The 19,023-nt window shown below is 38.9% G+C and overlaps 1 protein-coding gene across 7 annotated transcripts in view; it reads right to left on the bottom strand.

The window, feature by feature from the left end:
• Positions 1 to 19,023, bottom strand: part of ABLIM2 (actin binding LIM protein family member 2) — a 146,847-nt gene that overhangs the window by 92,891 nt on the left and 34,933 nt on the right. For all 7 annotated transcript variants that reach the window (XM_074822032.1, XM_074822034.1, XM_074822037.1 and 4 more), the window contains exon 2: positions 13,457 to 13,600. In XM_074822032.1, the coding sequence (XP_074678133.1) occupies positions 13,457 to 13,600 (144 nt within the window). The remainder of the gene's footprint in view (positions 1 to 13,456; positions 13,601 to 19,023) is intronic.

The raw sequence follows: 19,023 nt of genomic DNA, 5'->3' as shown, positions 1-19,023 counted from the left end.
TTTCTTTATGCCAGTAGTGGAACATCTTATTGCAGTGCACCTGAACAAGCCACCAAGAACCACTTTGAGCTACAGGGCAGGCACTGACCTACACATTTTGGTCTGTGCCATCCAAGAGGGACTTGGAGCTGGGCTTCATAACAAGAGGAAGACGAGGAGTCGATAGCGTACCCACAAATTATCTGCCACTGCTCTGTCACATACTCTTGCCACTACTCACCTGCTAAATTGGGCTGTAAGCATGAGCAAATCTGTATGTTTTTACGGCTGACGTGGGTCCTTAAGGGAGGCCAGGCAGGCCCTGTCTCACTGCTGCTAACAGGGCCCCCGTGTGAGGTTTGGGGCAGGTGGGGTTGGCAACAGCCCCGCCACTGGTGGTTGATAACACTCTGTCTCACCTTGAAGGTACTTGCCTTTCTCTCTGCTGCCACCGAGGTTACAATTACTCTGCTTGTTGTGTATTACTCTAAAGCAGTTTGCACCAATGCACTTAATTCTGGCTTCTCAGGAAACCCTGCAGTGAAACTGTTCACCCAAAGAGAGACAGAAAAACAAGATATTTGGACTGCAAAATAAAAGCTGAGTTCAGCATCCTCTGATCAGGCCCCCTTCTGCATTGCTGTCACTTCAGCCTCCCTGTACACAGAGTGCCTGAATTCAGTAAGGAGGAACACAAATTGCTCCACGTTCATCTGAACCGCAGAATGAAGATTAAGAATTGTTTGCTACCTAAGTTGTTCTAACACCTGTTACTGTACTTTCCAATTAATATTAACAGCCTGACAGTCATAACAGGTACACTGCAAGTGAAGTGCATGCCAAAGTAATGGGTTCTTCTAGTGGCTTTCACTACACACCACACTACAGTGACATTCATACAAGAAATGCAAGAAATAAAGTGGCCTGTGAAAAGGAAAAATAACTTACCAACTTACTTGCTCCACAATACAGAGTCAATGATTTCACTCCTGCAAAGAGCTATTTCAAGATAAATGACTTTCTAGATAAACAAAGTGTTGCAAATCTCACCAACCTGTAGCTCTAGAGCAACAGATAGGATAGAAAATATTAACAGGTTAAGATCATAATTATGTAATTGGCCAAGGGGCCGATGACAGTGATTTGAGAAGAAGGGGGAAGCACAGAACCAAGAAAGGCTATTAGTGCAGCTGATTAATGACTAACGGAAATGCCAGTAGAAATAATGTTCTTGCCACAACAAAGCAGACACATGGCAATGAATTGTGTCAATGACCCAGAGCCCACAGGCACTATCAGTGCAGACAGAGATTTGGATAGAAGGGGAGTTGGATACCTTGAGACATGGAAAAGGGATTTACTTTAAATGTACAAGGTGAAACATCTTCCATTCAGACAGGAGCAACAAAAAATTCCCTTCTGAGTGGCAGAAGGAAAGAAAGACCTGCAAGTATCGACAATCACAGGACAACCACAAGTCATTAATGTTTTGAAGTAACAAGAAAGGATGCAGTGGGCCAAACAGGTCCCACAGAGCTAGCTAATACTAAAGACAATAAACCTTGTGAGCTCTCATCTAGTGCACAGGGTATAACTTCCTCAGATATTTCCACAAAAGACTGATTCACAGCAGAGCAGGACTATCAGGATGACCTACAGGACGAAAGCCTATGTTAAGAGACAAGTAGAACTTGGCTTGTTTAGCCTAACAAGAAAAACCCAACCTTGGGAAACAACTAGTATCTCAACATACGTCTGAGGTTTAAACTGAGCAAGTTAAAGAAAAGATGAAGAGCTATTTAAATACACTGAGAATGTTGTCACAAGAACAAACCCTGGCTATGAATAAATGGAGGCTGCAAATTAATAAAAATCGTTTTAACATCACAGGAAAGAGGTTGTGGAACAGCATCCCAGTAAGAATGAAAAAAGATGGAAAAAAAGGCCTCAGATCTCTATAGCTTTGGAATGAAGTCTGAGCAATGTTTAAAAGGGATTAAGAGATATGGTTAAAACATCAGCCCAAAGAGACTACCTTTTAAAGGATAATGAAAGAGGTATCATAGAACTATAAAAAGCATCAAATGTGAAACAAGCTTGGATGAAATTAGAAAAAAAAAAAATCTTTTAAAATTTCTTAGGGTTTGGGTACCTTAAACCCAATACCATCCATAAAATGTAAATATCAACATTCCAAATCACAGAGCTTCTGCTTAATTAAGTAGATGCATCTGTCATCCTCCATAAAATCAGTACTTAGCAAACATGACAATATAACAAATACCTGAACAGTTTTATTCAACTGTTCCCCAATACTGCATGAAATTTCGAGTTCTTGTATTCTCTGGTTACAGCACAAAATGCATGGGAAATAAGGAAAGAAGCTCTTTTTCACTGACAGTACTACTTTCTGAGTAATACAGTAGTAGAAATAAACTGACATATAAACAGTTTATAGCATAAATTTATTTGGAACCAATTAGATGCGTAACAAATTGAATTGAGACTAGTGCCCAACATGCTTATTCTTCTTCAGAGATTTGATAACCTCTTCCGCTCAGCAAGGCTATTAAATCTCCTGATGCACATCAGTATGACTACTGATTCAGTTCAGTGCCAGAACATTTTTAGGCAGAGGATTGTAATTTTCTTGAATATTTCTTTTATAAAGCCAGCCACTTTTATGTCACTAAAAACATAACTTGTGAAGATTTTAGCTGAAGCAATCTTACACGCACCATATTAAAGAAAAATATGTTTTCCATTACAGCTTTTAAATGAAAACAGGCTTTTCATGCAAAAATGTTAGGTACATTGTAAAATATTTCTTCAGAGAAAAAAGCTGGGATGAAAAGATTTCAAACAGGCATAGCCATCACACAAGTTTTTATTTGTATCAGTGATACCTCTTTTGACACAGGTTTTCAGTGCTTTAGCATTCCAAGAGGTTCCAATAATCATTTGTGTCAAACCTTGATGCCACATTTGGCCCCTTATTCTCAATTTGTGTCAATGGTCTTTATTTCCTCTAGAGTTCCCTCCAAACTGATTAGCCAGAAGCAAAACTCCTAAGAAAGATGCATTAACGCATTTTTTGGCACAGAAAACCGAACAGAGTGGGCTGTTGGCCCTTTCTTTCCATCTTGTTTTGGTACACATCCATAACAGAGACCACATACATGACAGTTCACAGAGGTGCTACACTCTGCAAAGTCTTTATATTTATTCATGAATGAAGAAAAATCTAGCTCACAAGTGAATCTGGAGCACAGGAGGAGTCTTGTTTATACTCTCCCTCTTTCCCACTGACTGCAGGATGGGGGAAGTCACTGCTTTCCCACAAGTCAAATACTCCTCCCATGCTCTTCACACATCATCCACCACCAGCTATGCTCCACCAGCCACAACTTGAGTCACGAACCCTTGCGTTCTCCCGTACTCTTCAAACCATATGATATGATTTAAAGTGACAACCAGCTGACTAGAGGAGAACACAGGGATTCCAGTTAAATACTGGCCTGGATATTAAAACACTCCCATTTTAAAGCTGAGAAGAGTAGCTCTGAAAACAGACCTATGTGCCATCCCTCGGGTGAGATGCTGTGCCCCTTGCCTGCTACTTACATGGACAGAGACACTGCCCAGCTGAGATGATCCTGCACACCTGAAGAGACAAGAAATCAGGGAAAGGAAAGCTGTAGGAAGTCTAGGGAGCATGTTCGAAGGCAACTACCAGATCTTACTCTCCTAGGATAGGAAACCAGCGTTATGTCACAGATCCACTCCTACCCAACACTTGTCATCCAAAATGAGTATCTGGAGGTAGGGTTATTTAAAACCTAGAAACAGTTTCCAACCATTACTGACATTCATCCTAGTGAAACAAGAAAAGCACTGCAAACATAGCACTTATGATAACGAAGAGACTAATACTACCTCAGCTGTTTGTCTTGGTATCACCCTGCATACCAAGCCAATGCCCTATCCTGAACAGTTATGAGCTGTAGGAGTAATTTTAAAGTAGTGAATAAATGTTTGTCTCCTCTTATGGTATTTGGCAGCAAGCCAGTACCTGGACATGCTGTGGAACTTGAAGTGGAAGATACCCACACCATTTCTGAGGGGGGTACCTCAGGATGGCTTCTCTGACAATTTAGTAATTCCACTCATTAAAATGATTTGCAGTTAAACATCAAAGTACCTCATACAGATCTGAGGTTCCTCTACTTGCTTAGGAACAGGCTACTTTTTACCCCAGCCTGGTGTCTGTAACAGTACCTGGAGCACTGTCATTTATGCTGTGTGATTTCACAGTTAATCTAACTTCATAATTCTTTATTGCCTACAGCCTACAAAAATAAATAGCAGCAACAGCAATTAATTAATGCACTTTAATCACGTTGCTAGCCCACTATTGTATGTCATCAGTATTCCATTTGCACTGTACGAATATAAAATGCATCTCTATTTTCCTTGCTGGCAAATAAGCCTACTGAAAGTAGATTAATTTTTTGTCTGTGTGCTGGGCCTGAAAATCAGCTGTGTACTGAAAGACTCGGGGGATGCTATGCTCGCTGTGCTGCCGTACACTACAGCAGGTTGAAACAGTAAAATGCACTGGTCATCTTGCCATCCAAACAGTGTCATTTTGCTTTCAGCCTGCCAGACAGCCAAATGTTCTGCTTATCAACCTGCAACTGCATGTATGAAGTCTTTTTTTTTGATCCCTTTGTTGCCTGATGTAAGCAACCAGGCGTGAATCCAACACAGGAAAGAGAGGCAGAGACCCTGAAAATAAAAGAAGGAACAAAGACCCATTCATAACATTGTTATAGAGAAAGCAAGAAAAAGATCTCTGCTTGCTCAGAGCTAAATAAAAGTTTTCTTCCTCAGCACTGTAGCTTTTTGTCCATTTCTAGTATTTTCCTCCATCTCCGAGATGGACGCTGGTGGCTGACTAAGATCCCAATTATGACACGTAGTGTGCTGTTAACATAATTCTCTTTTGGCAGCTAAACTGCATGTCTTCATACACTGCTGATGCAGTCTGGGAGCCCATTCTCCAAAAGCCCATGATTATATCCAGAACATTCCTCCTGGCCACTATGCCTGTGAGAAGCAATAGCAACCACCTGGCAAACTTCCATCACTACAGCTTTAATTTAACTTCAAACTCACCTGCAACTAATTTGAAGCAGTCTAAGCCTGTTTCCAGAAGATAACTGTCACTGTGATAGTCTTTCTGTTGCATGCTCTGGTGTGGATGAGTCCAGGTTAAGATTTTCACAAACGTTTAGGGGAAGTCTTCCCCAGCTGGAAGCTCGCTTACCATGTAAGGTCTGCATGGTAATATCATCTCGCTTGACCTCTTGGACAATTCACACCTGTAACTTCTGTCTATAGGTGAGGCAGCACCAAGACAGAAGGAACCTTGCGATGGTATATAATTCATATAATGCAATCACTCTTCCTAGGCAGGAATGATTATATCTAAGTCTTTCCAAGCAGATGTCCGTGAAACCAAGAACACCGAAGCTTGTCAGTCACTGGCAGCGTTTTAGCTATAATATCTGAAATACCAGCTATAATCTCAAGGACTGGAATCTCACCACATTTTGTTACAGTCCAGGGTAAAGAAAAATAGCGGTATGCAACACCAGGAAAGTCTGGGGCAGACCTGCTGGGCCCTTCCTCAGCTCCCAACCAGGAATTGCAGGAAGGCAGACAGTTCTGCCAGAGGAAAACCACACCAACTTTCTGGAATGGGTAAGACAGAGAACCATGGGCTCTATCTTATCCATCTTACAACACTTCACCATGCATGTGTAGCATTGATAAAGCTATAAAGGATACAGCATACGGCACACCAACACAAGCTCTCAGGCTAGACTGGCCATGATACCCATAAATTAATTTGTGGAGTACACACTTCAGTAGAGGAAAACCCTTAGAGATTCAGAATGCTCTTATGAGACTGACAAAACATTAATGACTCAGGTGTACTAATTAAAATGAAGGAGTCTGGGGAGTTTCTTGTGCACTATGTAACTTGACTCCTATAATTTATGGGAACTACACATCTAGTAATTTTTGCATTAGAAAGTGCATTTCCATTTTCCATTTCCCTTCTGGAAAGCAGAACTTCCCAGTAGCTTAAAGACAGTGTTACTGCCTTATAAAAGCTCTCCTATACTGTTCAGGGTAAGAGAGATCCTCACAGTGCTATGTACATGCCTGGTCCAAGCTAACAAAACAACCCCCAGGAAAACTGAAGAAGCTGATTGGTTTATATTGATTTATTATTTTAAGGTATCAATCTAGTTATTTAAAATCTACACGCATGTTAAAGAGATTTAAGAAACATATTAATGTGCTTTAATCCATTTTCAACCTAATAGCATTTTAAGTGTTTATGATAAAATACCGCTGTCATTTGCCAGACTAATTAAAACTGTTTGCTTTAAAAAAAAAAAAACAACACATGTAAAGTAACAACATTAAATATTTTCTGATTTTTCATAATGACGCTTTGGGTGCCAGTTACAGGTTTGCAAATTAAGTGCTTGCTCTGATTGTGCACAGATATGGCAGATGGTCTCATGTTAATGAGTCGCAGAAAGCAGGAGGTGGAATAACACCACCGTGGCAGTGATGAATTTCATGCAACAACTCTCTCTGGGTCTCCACGCAGGCTTCACAACACCTTAGTGCATCAAAATGCCCAGTAACTACTCCAGCATGTTGGCTGTATCCCTGCTATATCCCCATGTGAAAAGGCATGATACAGACAGAAAGTCCCCCTGCATAAAGGCATCCTTTCACTGACATTTTTTGTGTGGGGAAAAACTTTACCCTAAAAAGAGAATTTGAGTAAATCAAAAGAATTACAGGCTCTTCACGGGCATAACATTATCTAATGTGGACTGAAATTATGTATGCTCTTCTTTATATGAATAGTACCTTTACTGCCTGCAAAGTTTATGTTACCACCCAAAACTTTATTTAATGAACATCAGGCATAATTTGTAAATGCACTCAGTTTTGTCCCAGTTCTACTTTGATTTCAACCAGGATGAGTTTTACTATTCTCCACTTGTTTGATGTCTTTGTTTAAATTTACCTCAGCATTTCCAGCACAGTTAAGCACCTCTCCCAGGTACCTCTCTCTTCCCAGTTAGGAACCAGTCCCCCACAATGCAAACATCTTCTGCACATAGCTGTATCTGCAGTTTGGATCATCCCCCAGAAATTTCAGCAATTACTTCTTTGAAAATCCTATCCATGTTTTTAATGAGCACTTAACTTCCTAGTATAACTTCTCAGTCTTTGGACTAGAAGGATGTAAATAAGGAGAAAAACAAGGCAATTAAAAAACTAAAGAAAAATATAATTAGTAAGAAAATAAAGCAGGGGTATTATGTAATATTTGGGGTATAAAGACAAAAGTATGTACAGCTTTACTATGCCCTAAAAATCTAAACCCCAGAAACTCTGTATCTTTAAATGAAATAAATCAAGTTGGAAACTAGACACAACAGAAGCTTGGCTTCCTGTAGTAGATAGTTAGCTAACCTTTATTGAAATGTTAGGAAGATATTCCTTTACCAGTGCTTGTAACCATGATTCCTCACTTGTCCCTTTTATCACACTGTACTAATTATGTAAATTCATGAAAGATACTCTTAAAAAAATTAATTAGACTCTGGATGAAACATATACTAGGAAACAAAGCTTTCACTAAAGTATTGATTTCATTGGTATATGACAAAGACATGAGGGACTGCAGAAAGGTCTTTATGAATACAAAGAAAGGTTGCAACAAGAATGTGATTAAAACAAAAGAAAAATTAACAATTACTCTGTAATTGTGAGAGTTCACTAACTGACCAAAATTTTTTTTCATTCATTAATTATTGAGTTGCTTTTAGAAAGTTAGTGATTAATTATTTTTAAAGTTTAAGTTTAAACATATCAAAACCACAACACAGAACCACTGGCCACTGCATTAAATTACTTTTGCACAGGCAAAAGTGATTATCATCATTATTTCAGTGAAATAAAACATTAAGCTCATGTAACATTGACAAGTCAGCCCCAAACCTACCATACTATCCAAGCTAGACCCTATGAGCATTGCATCAGAAGCACAGTTTTTCCTATTATACTGAGTTAATATGATCTGGGGTTGCAGACTCCTGAAGGACTTGGGAAGCGATGGGCACATTGCTGAGAGCACCTGATGAACAAGAACGCCTACGCCCACCCCCAGCGCCTAAGATGCCACACATGCCATCAACTGCTACTGCTTGGCCAAAAGTTGGGACTCAGAGATCTTACTACTGAGCTTCCTGTAAATGACTCCCACTCCGAAACGTGAAACCCTGTAGCTATGTTCAAACGCAAGTCCCTCAGGTCACTCAGCGTAGCTTTTAACATATTTATATCCTAGCAGATGCGTTTGATCCAACAAACAAATCACTCCTATTACGAAGTTACTTGATGCTTTTAACTTTTTCACCACATATTCTGTCTTAGCCCTCCCCATTAACATGGCTTCACAACAAATGACATAACTCTGGGTTGTGTTGTATGTTCTACTGAAAAAATGGTACAGAAGTGATATATCCAGCCCAGGGCTTCTTCACAATTTCCAGGAAACTGTAGTGCCACAAGAATCAGAAACACTGACCCACAGAACCACATACCCAATGTAAGCTGAAGATGTGATATGTTCTAACAGATTAATTAAACAAATAAATGAAAATTCATGGGGGAAAAGTATACTTGAAACTGCTAGCTGTGCCAGTGTGGAAGACTGCATGTGTTGAATCCATAACAAGACAGCAATCCAGGGAATTTTGATTAGGGGTAAAACAGGACAGACACATACATAGCAAAGCTGCTATAGTACAATGGTCATGTTTTTTACATCTGTGGCTCAGACTGCAAGCTTACTCCATTTCATCAAGACCAAACCAGTAAGGGACAAAGATAGGAGTTACGGTTCTTCTCATGTATTAGTAATCTTGTACAAAGAACATTTTTTTGCAGGATTGCACAGATTTTTCCATTTAATTAGGGTGGAGGCTGCAGGATTTCTGTATGCAAATATATTTGCGAATGTGTTACGGATTGTCCATTATTTGGTCTGCTACAGTGACTATATAAAACACTGTAAAGTGTACTTTCTGGTTTTATATAAAGCTATAGTAATTCAATTATCCAGATCCCCTAGAAACATGGGGCTTTGACTCACACTTCCAGTATTTCCTAAATACTCTATTTGACGTGGAATACTGCTACTTTGGAAGTGCCAGGATGCTATGACATCACAGAAAAAGAAATACTTGACAAACACTCCTAAAACAAGGTAATTCTATCTTTATGAAAGACCAAAGAGGCTACCCAGGATAATATAACTGCAGCACCTACATCTCTCCTACCTACAATTCTACGTTAGTCTGTGTCTGCACTGGCTCACTAAATTATACTGTTGTAACTGAGCTCCAAGTGAGGATTTGCTTAATATCATACCCTGTATGAGAAGCAGTCCTGACCTGACAGAATGAACTAGACAACACAATTTGTTTTAATTTGATAGACTGAGTCATCAATATTTTATCACCTTTTGTCTTTTTCCTTGGTGCTTTCATTATAGTGGTAAGAAATACTAAGAGAATTCACAAACATGGGAATCAAAGCCCTTGAAGTGTTTGCCTCAGTATTTCAAAGGCATCTACTTCTATTATAACTGCATTTTCATTAAACTCAATTAAAATGGGAGATATTTTAAAGTAAAATTTGAAGTGAGGCTAGATGGCATGTTCCCTATAGCCTTTTACTAGCAGATTAGGTGTGTACCTTAACAAGAAATAATATACACAAATCACTATGAGTAAAAACCTTGTTTATGCTGCCTATTTACCTCCATAAATCCTATTAAACTTTGACACTTAGCAAAACTACCAGATGTTCACAGTACTGCTATTAATATTTTTAATCTGAATGTGCATCTCAATCTTGAATAATAAGAATTGTTTGATTTTTAAATCTTTTCTTAGAATTGTTTACAACCATTATCCGGGGAACACAAGAAGAACTGGATGGGAATGAGTGACTTTATACTAACTTTCATTGGTTATACAATTTAATTTAAATACAAAAGGCACCTACATACTTGCTGTTACCATTCTGAAACTCACAGTCCCCAGAGGAATAATCAGACAGCTGTACGGCAATATGCAAAAGCACCTTTCTACCCTATAAAAAAGAAACAATTAAATGTCTCTGCCCCCCTGAAACCTCATAATTTAACCAACACTATCAAATAAATGGTTTCAGATTTCACACATATTCAAAAAGGTAAGTGTGACTTCTTCCAGTGTAGTATCCTGTGTCACTATTCAAGTCATTCAAACAGACCTCAAATACCTCCAGACACCCTCTCAAGACACAGTCATTTGTCATTCTTCTTCATGGGCTCTTTGTCAGTTTGTGGTCTCCATCATTGTACATCTGTAAATACTATGAGAAGGAACATAATCTTCTGCAGTTTTACAAGTACCTAAGGTTTTCTGACAAAAGTTATGACATGAATTAACACAGAGGCAGTCAACCTATCAGGCACGCAGCTTATCAGGGAAACATAGCCAGGTCACATGTGGGATTATTTGTCCTGGGGCTGTCCTGAGGCTGCACTGTACACTGGACACACAGAGCTTCTTTCAAGGTGCTGTCGTTGGCAGATGAGGTGAGAGGGGACAAATTGCATCACGGACTACCATCAAAATAAATGCACTGCAGGGAGGAGTCAACTGTAAGGTAAATATATTCCCAGAATTATCACCCTGCCCATGCACAACAGCATGACAAGAAAAGGGGTTCTGAAAAGGGGTGGTGGCACAAACCTCTCCTCCAAGGCTGAAATGAGGTAAGTGGTCAACTGACCAGGAGAACTGAGTACCATGTTTTGCTAAATTAACTATATTTTTTCATCCACTGATTTGAGCATGATTAAAAACCCAATTCACATATGTCTAACCTGTTTTTTTTCCCCCCTTTATGCTAGCTAGTGAAATGTATGTTCAGTGCTCTGTTCTGTTCCTAAGTTCTTCTCATGTAACAACACGGTAAATCCACACTAGAACGCAACTTATGCTTCTTAAGTAACAAATAAAACCCAGAAACAAAACAAAAACAGATACCAGAAGGATGCCAGCAAATTGATGGAAACCCTTGAAAAGTGATAAAAGAAATTATGACATTTAAATAAAGAGGGAAAAAAACCCCACAACCATGTGCGCAAATTTAGCACTTAGCAAAATGATTAGTAAGGAGTGTAAGTACTCCAAGAGCCCTGACACCAAGATGCAGTTTAACCACGCATCTCTGACACTATCTCCTCTGCCAGCTGAGAGTCTGATGGGTTGCTGACAGATGCTACTCTGCTTCTTCCTTGTTAACATAGTGATTTTTTTTCTCATTTTATCCAAGAACTGCCTGAAGCAAACAAACTCCTTACATCTTACAGAGAGGTAGGGGCAATGCAGCTTCTACAATACATTCACCATCATCTTCTGCATGAGGGTGGGAGAAAAAAAACCTCCACACTGCTTAAATTTGTGATCAGTGAATAGTTTCAGAATCTGCTTGCTGCATCTGCAGGTGACCTGTCAACCTCTAAAAGGAGATACCCTATGAAATGAAAACGTGGATGTATAGTTGTCATGTTCCTTCCATAGGACTTGTCAATGTCTTCTCATAGCAGATCTCTATAAAAGGGGGCTTGCATTTCATTAAGATAATTATATGAAGCACATACCAGTATATTACTGAGACTTCAAGCAGGAAACAAGACTCCTGAATAACAAAATAGCTGCTTTCCTCCTGAGTCAGGTCTGAAACACTAATTTGATAATAAAATTTGCCATAACAACAGGTGGCTTTAAAAGAGTTTGAAAGATGTATGTATGAGCTGTGTTCTGCTTTAAATACCATTCTGGTTCTGAATAGGTGACCAAAATATTTTTGATATTTAGGATACTGCACTATGCTTATTTTTCTTGCTTTGTGATTTTGCAAAGAACACAATTATTGAGCTGAACATTTAATCCTGTCTATATAACTCATTAAAGATTGAGTCAGGTATTGAACACTATATACTTAATCCCATGGGATTTATAAAAATATTTATAAAAATAAGGACAGGTTTTTTTTCTGATAGTTTCCTCTAAACAGAAATGGAGATAGTCACATTAACACAGCTGGGACCAGAACCATGCTTGTGTTTCTAGGCTGTGCTACAAGGATTAATAAATGTCACTTGAAATACTGCTTAGTAATAAAGTTAGCAGGTTGTCCAGTAAACATCAGTTAACATTTACTCATTTGTATATTCAAAAAAAAAATTAGATCTTTGCAACTTTCAGTTTGGGTTGGAAGGGACCTTAAAGATCATCTAGTTCCAACCCCCCTGCCATGGGCAGGGACACCTTCCACTAGACCAGGTTGCTCAAAGCCCCGTCCAACCTGGCCTTGAACACTGCCAGGGAGGGGGCAGCCACAGCTTCTCTGGGCAACCTGGTCCAGCGTCTCACCACCCTCACGGTAAAGAATTTCTTCCCTACATCTAATCTAAATCTCCCCTCTTTCAGTTTAAAGCCATTACCCCTTGTCCTATCACTACATGCCCTTGTAAAAAGTCCCTCCCCATCTTTCCTGTAGCCCCTTTAAGTACTGGAAGGCTGCTATAAGGTCTCCCTGGAGCCTTCTCTTCTCCAGACTGAACAACCCCAACTCTCTCAGCCTGTCCTCATAGGAGAGGTGTTCCAGCCCCCCGATCATCTTTGTGGCCTCCTCTGGACTTGCTCCAACAAGTCCATGTCCTTCTTATGTTGAGGGCCTGAGAATCTTTCAAACAACCAAGTATCTACAGAAGGGGTGGTGTATTGGTGAATTCCCTATTTCCTTGACCATCCTTCTGCCATTCACAATGTGTCAATATTAGATCAGGCACCAACCTGAAGCAAACCAAGTAGTTACCCCCCAAAAATGGGAAAGCACAGAGGATCACACTGGGATTCAAACATCACAGTCCAACACAAGAGTCTGAACAGACATGGCCATGGCCCACGCCATGGCATGCATTAGAAAGCTGGGAGAGGGATAACTGCCACATTTCTTTGTAAATGTTAATTGTCTCCTAACCCTGCACCGTGTTTCACTAGCAGTTCTCCCAACCTCTTCTTCCTCAGGTCCCAACTCTATAGTAAACTCCACAGGTTTATATCGGTTTAAAACATACTCCACTCTTAGGACTTAGGATGTTTATAATCTTACAGTAAGCAGTCATCGAGTTTACAGTAAATCCTTTCAGACATGGATTGGATTGTAAAATGTTTGTGAAGTTTCCAGGACCAGTAAGTCACATTCCCAGTGCTAAAACCTACTCATAGGAACAGCTGTCACAAACACTTACCTTTGCAAACAAAGCACTTAATATGGAAATATTTGTTCTGAACTCTCAAAACTTCTCCCTTGCATGGGTTTCCACAGTTATTGCAGAGAATTGCAGTACTTGATGGCTTCTCCAGTTGGCTGTGTACAGCCTGTGGTTGTGAAACTGCAAGGAAAAACAAAAGATAGAGCATTTTAAAGGTCATAAAATGCATCTTCTGCAAGACCTACAAATAATGACAGTTAACACCTGGGACAAAACAGGACAAGGAGATTAAACAGTTCTAACTTCTGGTATTGGCCAGCACAGGATAAAAAAATCTGCTAAAGGAGCTGAGCCAAGCTTCTCATTTCATAACTTTCGAAGCTCATGCCTGCAAACATTTCAAACATAAATCAGAATTGCTTATAGAGGAAAGAATCCACATGATCAAGTCTTGAGAGCCTCCACCTGAATTTCAAAAAATGCTTTGTCACATTTTCTCTTCAAGAAGTCAAAGACTATAGATAAAAGCTATTGTTTTTACCCAAAATACCTTTAATGGGATTTAGCAACTATTACACTGTGGGCTACTGATCTTTAAAGTTCAAGGTAATCGCCTTTTAAACTCATTTTAAGCTAGAAATACACTTCTGTAGATGTTTTGAGTTCATACTTCTGAAACATTGACATCTCTGTAAATACCATGTACATCTGATCATTAAACAAAGGTTGCTGTCGTTTCGTAAGAAAACAATAATTAGGTTTATCTAGGTTAGCAAAACATTAAGTGAATTAAAAATCTGCTGCCACCTTGTGATGTAAATTAGAAATTGCATTTATTGGGCTGTTGATAATAACAATATAAATTGGCATCCCAATGTGTTATGTGGAACAGGTAAGATAGGACCTTATTCTGAGAATTCTGCTGCAGTACTTGCATCAATTTTTTATTGCAGTGTACTTAAGAGCCTAAAGAGCAAACATGAAGGCAGTTAATTATAAAGCGGCTGAACTATATGTCAATAGACTTGGCTTTTTTTCTGTGTTAAGAACAACTAACAACAGGAAAATACATCAAACATTTTAAGTAAATTACATATTTAATTACATTCTTCTTCTGTAATGTGGCATGGTTATTCTAAGGTTGGACTGCTTATTTCAAAGGGATTTATTTTTTTTAAAATTTAGCTTCAAAATAAACTTATGAACCAACCAGCCAAGATGGACAAACCTCTCATAGGCCAATAGACTAAGTATAAATGGGAATCAGATGTGTTTCCCTTCAGGGTTTAGTCAAGGGATAATGCCACTGCTGTGTAACCCTTTTCTTTCATCAACATTCAAAAAAAAAAAAAAACCAAAAAACAAAAAACGGAAGTTACTTTTTGTATGAGACTGCTGCAAAACAGTTAATAACTTTGTAAGAGGCTGAGTTAAACTCAGACCAGCCAAGATCTTTAGTTTCTATTCCTACTGTAATATCAGAGTTGCAATTTCAGAAAAAAGACTTCTAAAGGAAAAAAAAAGAAAAAAAAGAGGGAAAAAACCCACAACATTGAATTTAATTTAAAAAAGAACAACAACAAAACAACAGTAACGTCTATACCTTCACCATAGGTAGGGATGATAAAAAGAGGCAGTGATGGTACTGTCACTATGAACATATATGATAACAAGACAATACCAAAATCAGTAAGTATCAGTAAGTGAGCGTCACCCAGCTCTTGTTCTTTAACATCTGACCTTGATGCTCTTCTTCCTCTATTCTCACCTCAGCCCCACCACTGGCACCTTGTGATGATACCTAAAAGGTCTTTCCACATCCACCAGCTTTAAGGAGTCAGTATTTCAATGAGATGCTGAGCCTTTCACCCAGTCTTCCAGGGGAGTTTTTGCAAGTTTTGCCCAAACTGACACTTTCTACTCTTATAAGTGGTTTTTTTTCCCAAGAAGATATATGGGATTGAGCTGCCCATAGAATTATTCACCATACATTAGCATTCTGCCTTGTCTGTTGAAATTATGCATTCTGGGATTGTGAAAAAAGTCCTGCTCAAGGCAATATGAACTTTGGAGCTATTACTGAAGCCCTGGTTATAATTAAGTACATGTCCAATAAAAACAACACAGCATGACAGGCAATTAGAAGCTTAGAGAAAGGCAGATGCCCAAATTTACAACAGAGCAAACAGCACACATGGTTCAAGCTAATACGAGGGTCTGACCGATTCTTCAAATGAAAACAGAGGGAACTCTGAACTTTGCAATACTTAACTTCTGACATGAGAATTTCTCTTTACTGTAACCTGCCCAAAACAAACTACCCACCCTGAAAAAGAATCAACCCTGTAAGAAACCAAAACAGTATTTTCCTGAGTTACTTAGTAGAGTAGCTGCTAAAAGTTTACAACTATGGGTGAAGAAAGTTTGCTCCCTCCAGAATTACTAACAAGCATGAGATTTACAGCATTTAATTCATGGAAGACTTGATTTAAGAGCTGACCACACCCAGAACAGTTTGGCTTAAAAAGTTACATTTGAAATATAAAATTCTGATTGCAACGATTAAACATTTGCCTTTTTCTCACGTTCAGCTCTTCCCATGGCTGAGGCTTTCTGAACAGCATCTCTCCAGAGGCATCAATGCCTGGCCGGTGCGGAGGCATGCAGACGGCCACAGTCTCATACAGTGGTGTTGTCCCATGGGCAGGGCAGTAACCTGGCCGAGGAGCCCCAGCTGCAGTGGAGGGACTCAGATGCACTGCTGCAGAGCCCTGAAGGCACCCCTCCATGCTAAACATACCTCCTTTCCCTAAACTGAAAATATTGTAACATTTCCAGAGAAAAATTAATTTTTCTCTTTGTTTTCTTGCACCTGGAAGTTCTATGATGGATTTATTGCATAGAAGCATGAAACTGAAAATTGCTGGAAATAAGTTTTTTGAATTGTGAAAACTGTTGCAAACTGAAAACTGTTGCAAAGTGGCAGAAAACAAAGTTTTGCTTTCCACGATACACGTGGTGGTCAGTGTCCAGAGCTACAGGGCAGGACAACTTCACATATTTGCTTCTCTTCAGGTCTCTGGGTCAAGGTTTAGAATTCAAAAAAACCCAACTCAGCTATAAAATAAATTAAAAACAAAAAGATGTAGTATTTCTCTTGGAATTCTTCCATTAATCTTGAAGTAACACAAATCATATTTAAAATATGCATGGTAGACAGATGAATAATTATTTTGCTTTTCCCTCAGTTCAGAACTAAGATATTCAGTATTTCACACAAAACCCCAGTGGGAATACAGTGCCTTTGGGCTCATTATAAAACTGTGCTTCTGAAGAGAGTTTTAAATACTTATTCTTTCATTCAACACAACAAAATGATGTAATTAATGATATATTAGTTTAAGTTTCAATATTTTAAAATATATTGTGTTTTATGTTGAAATTGCAACTGCTGACATTTCTGAGTAACTATACTAGTGAACTTAACATTTAATGTTTCAAATCATATTTAAGGAAATAGGTTTACACGGTAATTTTAAGCATTCTACTTTTATGCCTTTATGTATAAAAATCAGTCTTTGAAGCAGCAGAAGATACAATTAACATATTTAATGAGTGAAATAGTGAATTACTGATGGAATGTAATGATCTGAGACTACTCATCGGAACATAACTAAAGACCTCATTAAAAATTAAATGCTTATATTATACCCTGATTTATAGAATTTAATGAAACTAGAAATTTCCCCTTACCTTTAAATGACTTATTCTAAACAGAGATACAAATGAACACCTGATTCTCCAAACGTCCCTTTCTCCCAGACTGCATTCTCCTCTAGCAGAGATACCGCCACCAATCCTTAAACCCTAAAAAGACCTGACTGCATTTACTTTTTGACAAGGACAAAAACTGGCAAGAAATGAACTACCAAACACTTTCCACAGCACTTTGGTGTGCAAGACCTGTCTGCTAGGGACATCTCTGCCAATAATCTTGCCAAACGTTCAGTGCTCACATACTACTGATGTCAACACTCTGCCTCTCTCCAACAGGCTACACAGTACATAACTCTGCTGTTCTGGATAAAGTAGGGCTTACTGAATTAGCAATGGTTTATTAAAAGAATGTCAAATAAGATACATTCCTCAGATTTATTTCTATACTGCTTTCTCGAGACATATGCACTTGCTGCAAGTATGGTGAAAAGGGGACAGTGGTATCACTTGTTATTATAGCTGCATTACACACCTTATGGCAACGTAAAGTGATGTCTTCAGGGTGCTTGTAACTTTGCCGAACTTCAACCATTTAAATAGACATTATTGACATTTGGTGTGCTCAAGCTCATTTCTTCAGGGAAAATTTCAGACAACCTCTTTAAGCTTTTTATAAAGGTGGAAAAAAAAAAAAAGGATAGGATACAATATAGTGGTTTTCAATGTTAAAAAGAAAGCATAGCACCTTTTTTTGGGAAGTACTTGGGAGTAAAGGCTGAAGCCTGACAGAGACGGATGTTGTGATAGGTACACTGTATCCATGAAAATCCACAATATGTGGTCAAAAAAGCACCTTTGAACAAGCACATCTCCTTTGGCATTGCCATACTAAGCATGATTTAACAGCAATGGGGACCAGGATGAGGTGCCAGGGATGAGGACAAGATTTGGCTGAGATAGGAGTGTTCTGGAAGCAGCTCAAGACAAGCTGACAGTGGTGGCAGAAAGGGGAAGAATCGCAAGTCTCTGGTCATGCTCCACTCTGGAGCCTGGGATGGAAAATGTCACCTTGTCTCTGCTGTGAGCAAACTGCTGAGGGAAATTAAACCCTTACCAGAAGATCCCATCTAGGACTGGTCCACACAGAGGATAACAAACCCCTTTGCTATCAGGCTCTCTGACAGCCAAATGAGAGAAATCTTCATGGTGGACCACAGACATAATTGAGAAACATATGGCCAGAAACTGCAGAATTTGACACAGTCCTAATGCTTTTTCGAGTTTGGTGCATTTTGTTTCAACTTAGCATAAGAACCCATAGAAGCCCTCACTGAGCTTAAAAATAGAGTACTGAAAAGTGAAGAAGTGTCATGCTTAAGAATATACATTCAATCTTGGATCAAACCTCAAATATGAAGTTTAATAATAAAGACTTTCACCTGCTTCATTCAATATATGGACAGAAATAAGGCCACGTATCCCACTTACTCCACATTATTTAACCCTGTTACAAAAAAAACAGTTTATTAGATTTACTGCTCTTGGTGGTTACAGAAACCTGAAATGACAAAGGGCCAAATGACACAATTTAATATTAGAATCATAGAATGGTTTGGGTTGAAAGGGTCCTTTAAAGATCATCTAGTTCCAACCCCCCTGGCATGGGCAGGGACACCTTCCACTAGACCAGGTTGCTCAAAGCCCCGTCCAACCTGGCCTTATGTGATATTTCATACAGACATTTTAAAGAGTACTGTGAACTAAACTAAGGTGTAATTTGAATGGAGGGACAACATTTATGTGAATAAGTATTTTATTCCTAAAGAACAAGTTTTTGTAATCACAACAATTACCCCTCAATGCAGGGAAAGTGCTAATTCCTCATC

The sequence above is a fragment of the Strix aluco genome, chromosome 4 (assembly GCF_031877795.1).
Source record: "Strix aluco isolate bStrAlu1 chromosome 4, bStrAlu1.hap1, whole genome shotgun sequence".
Lineage (NCBI taxonomy): Eukaryota > Metazoa > Chordata > Aves > Strigiformes > Strigidae > Strix > Strix aluco.
Note: the sequence above shows the minus strand (reverse complement) of the source record. Positions and strands in the feature narration are given on the sequence as shown.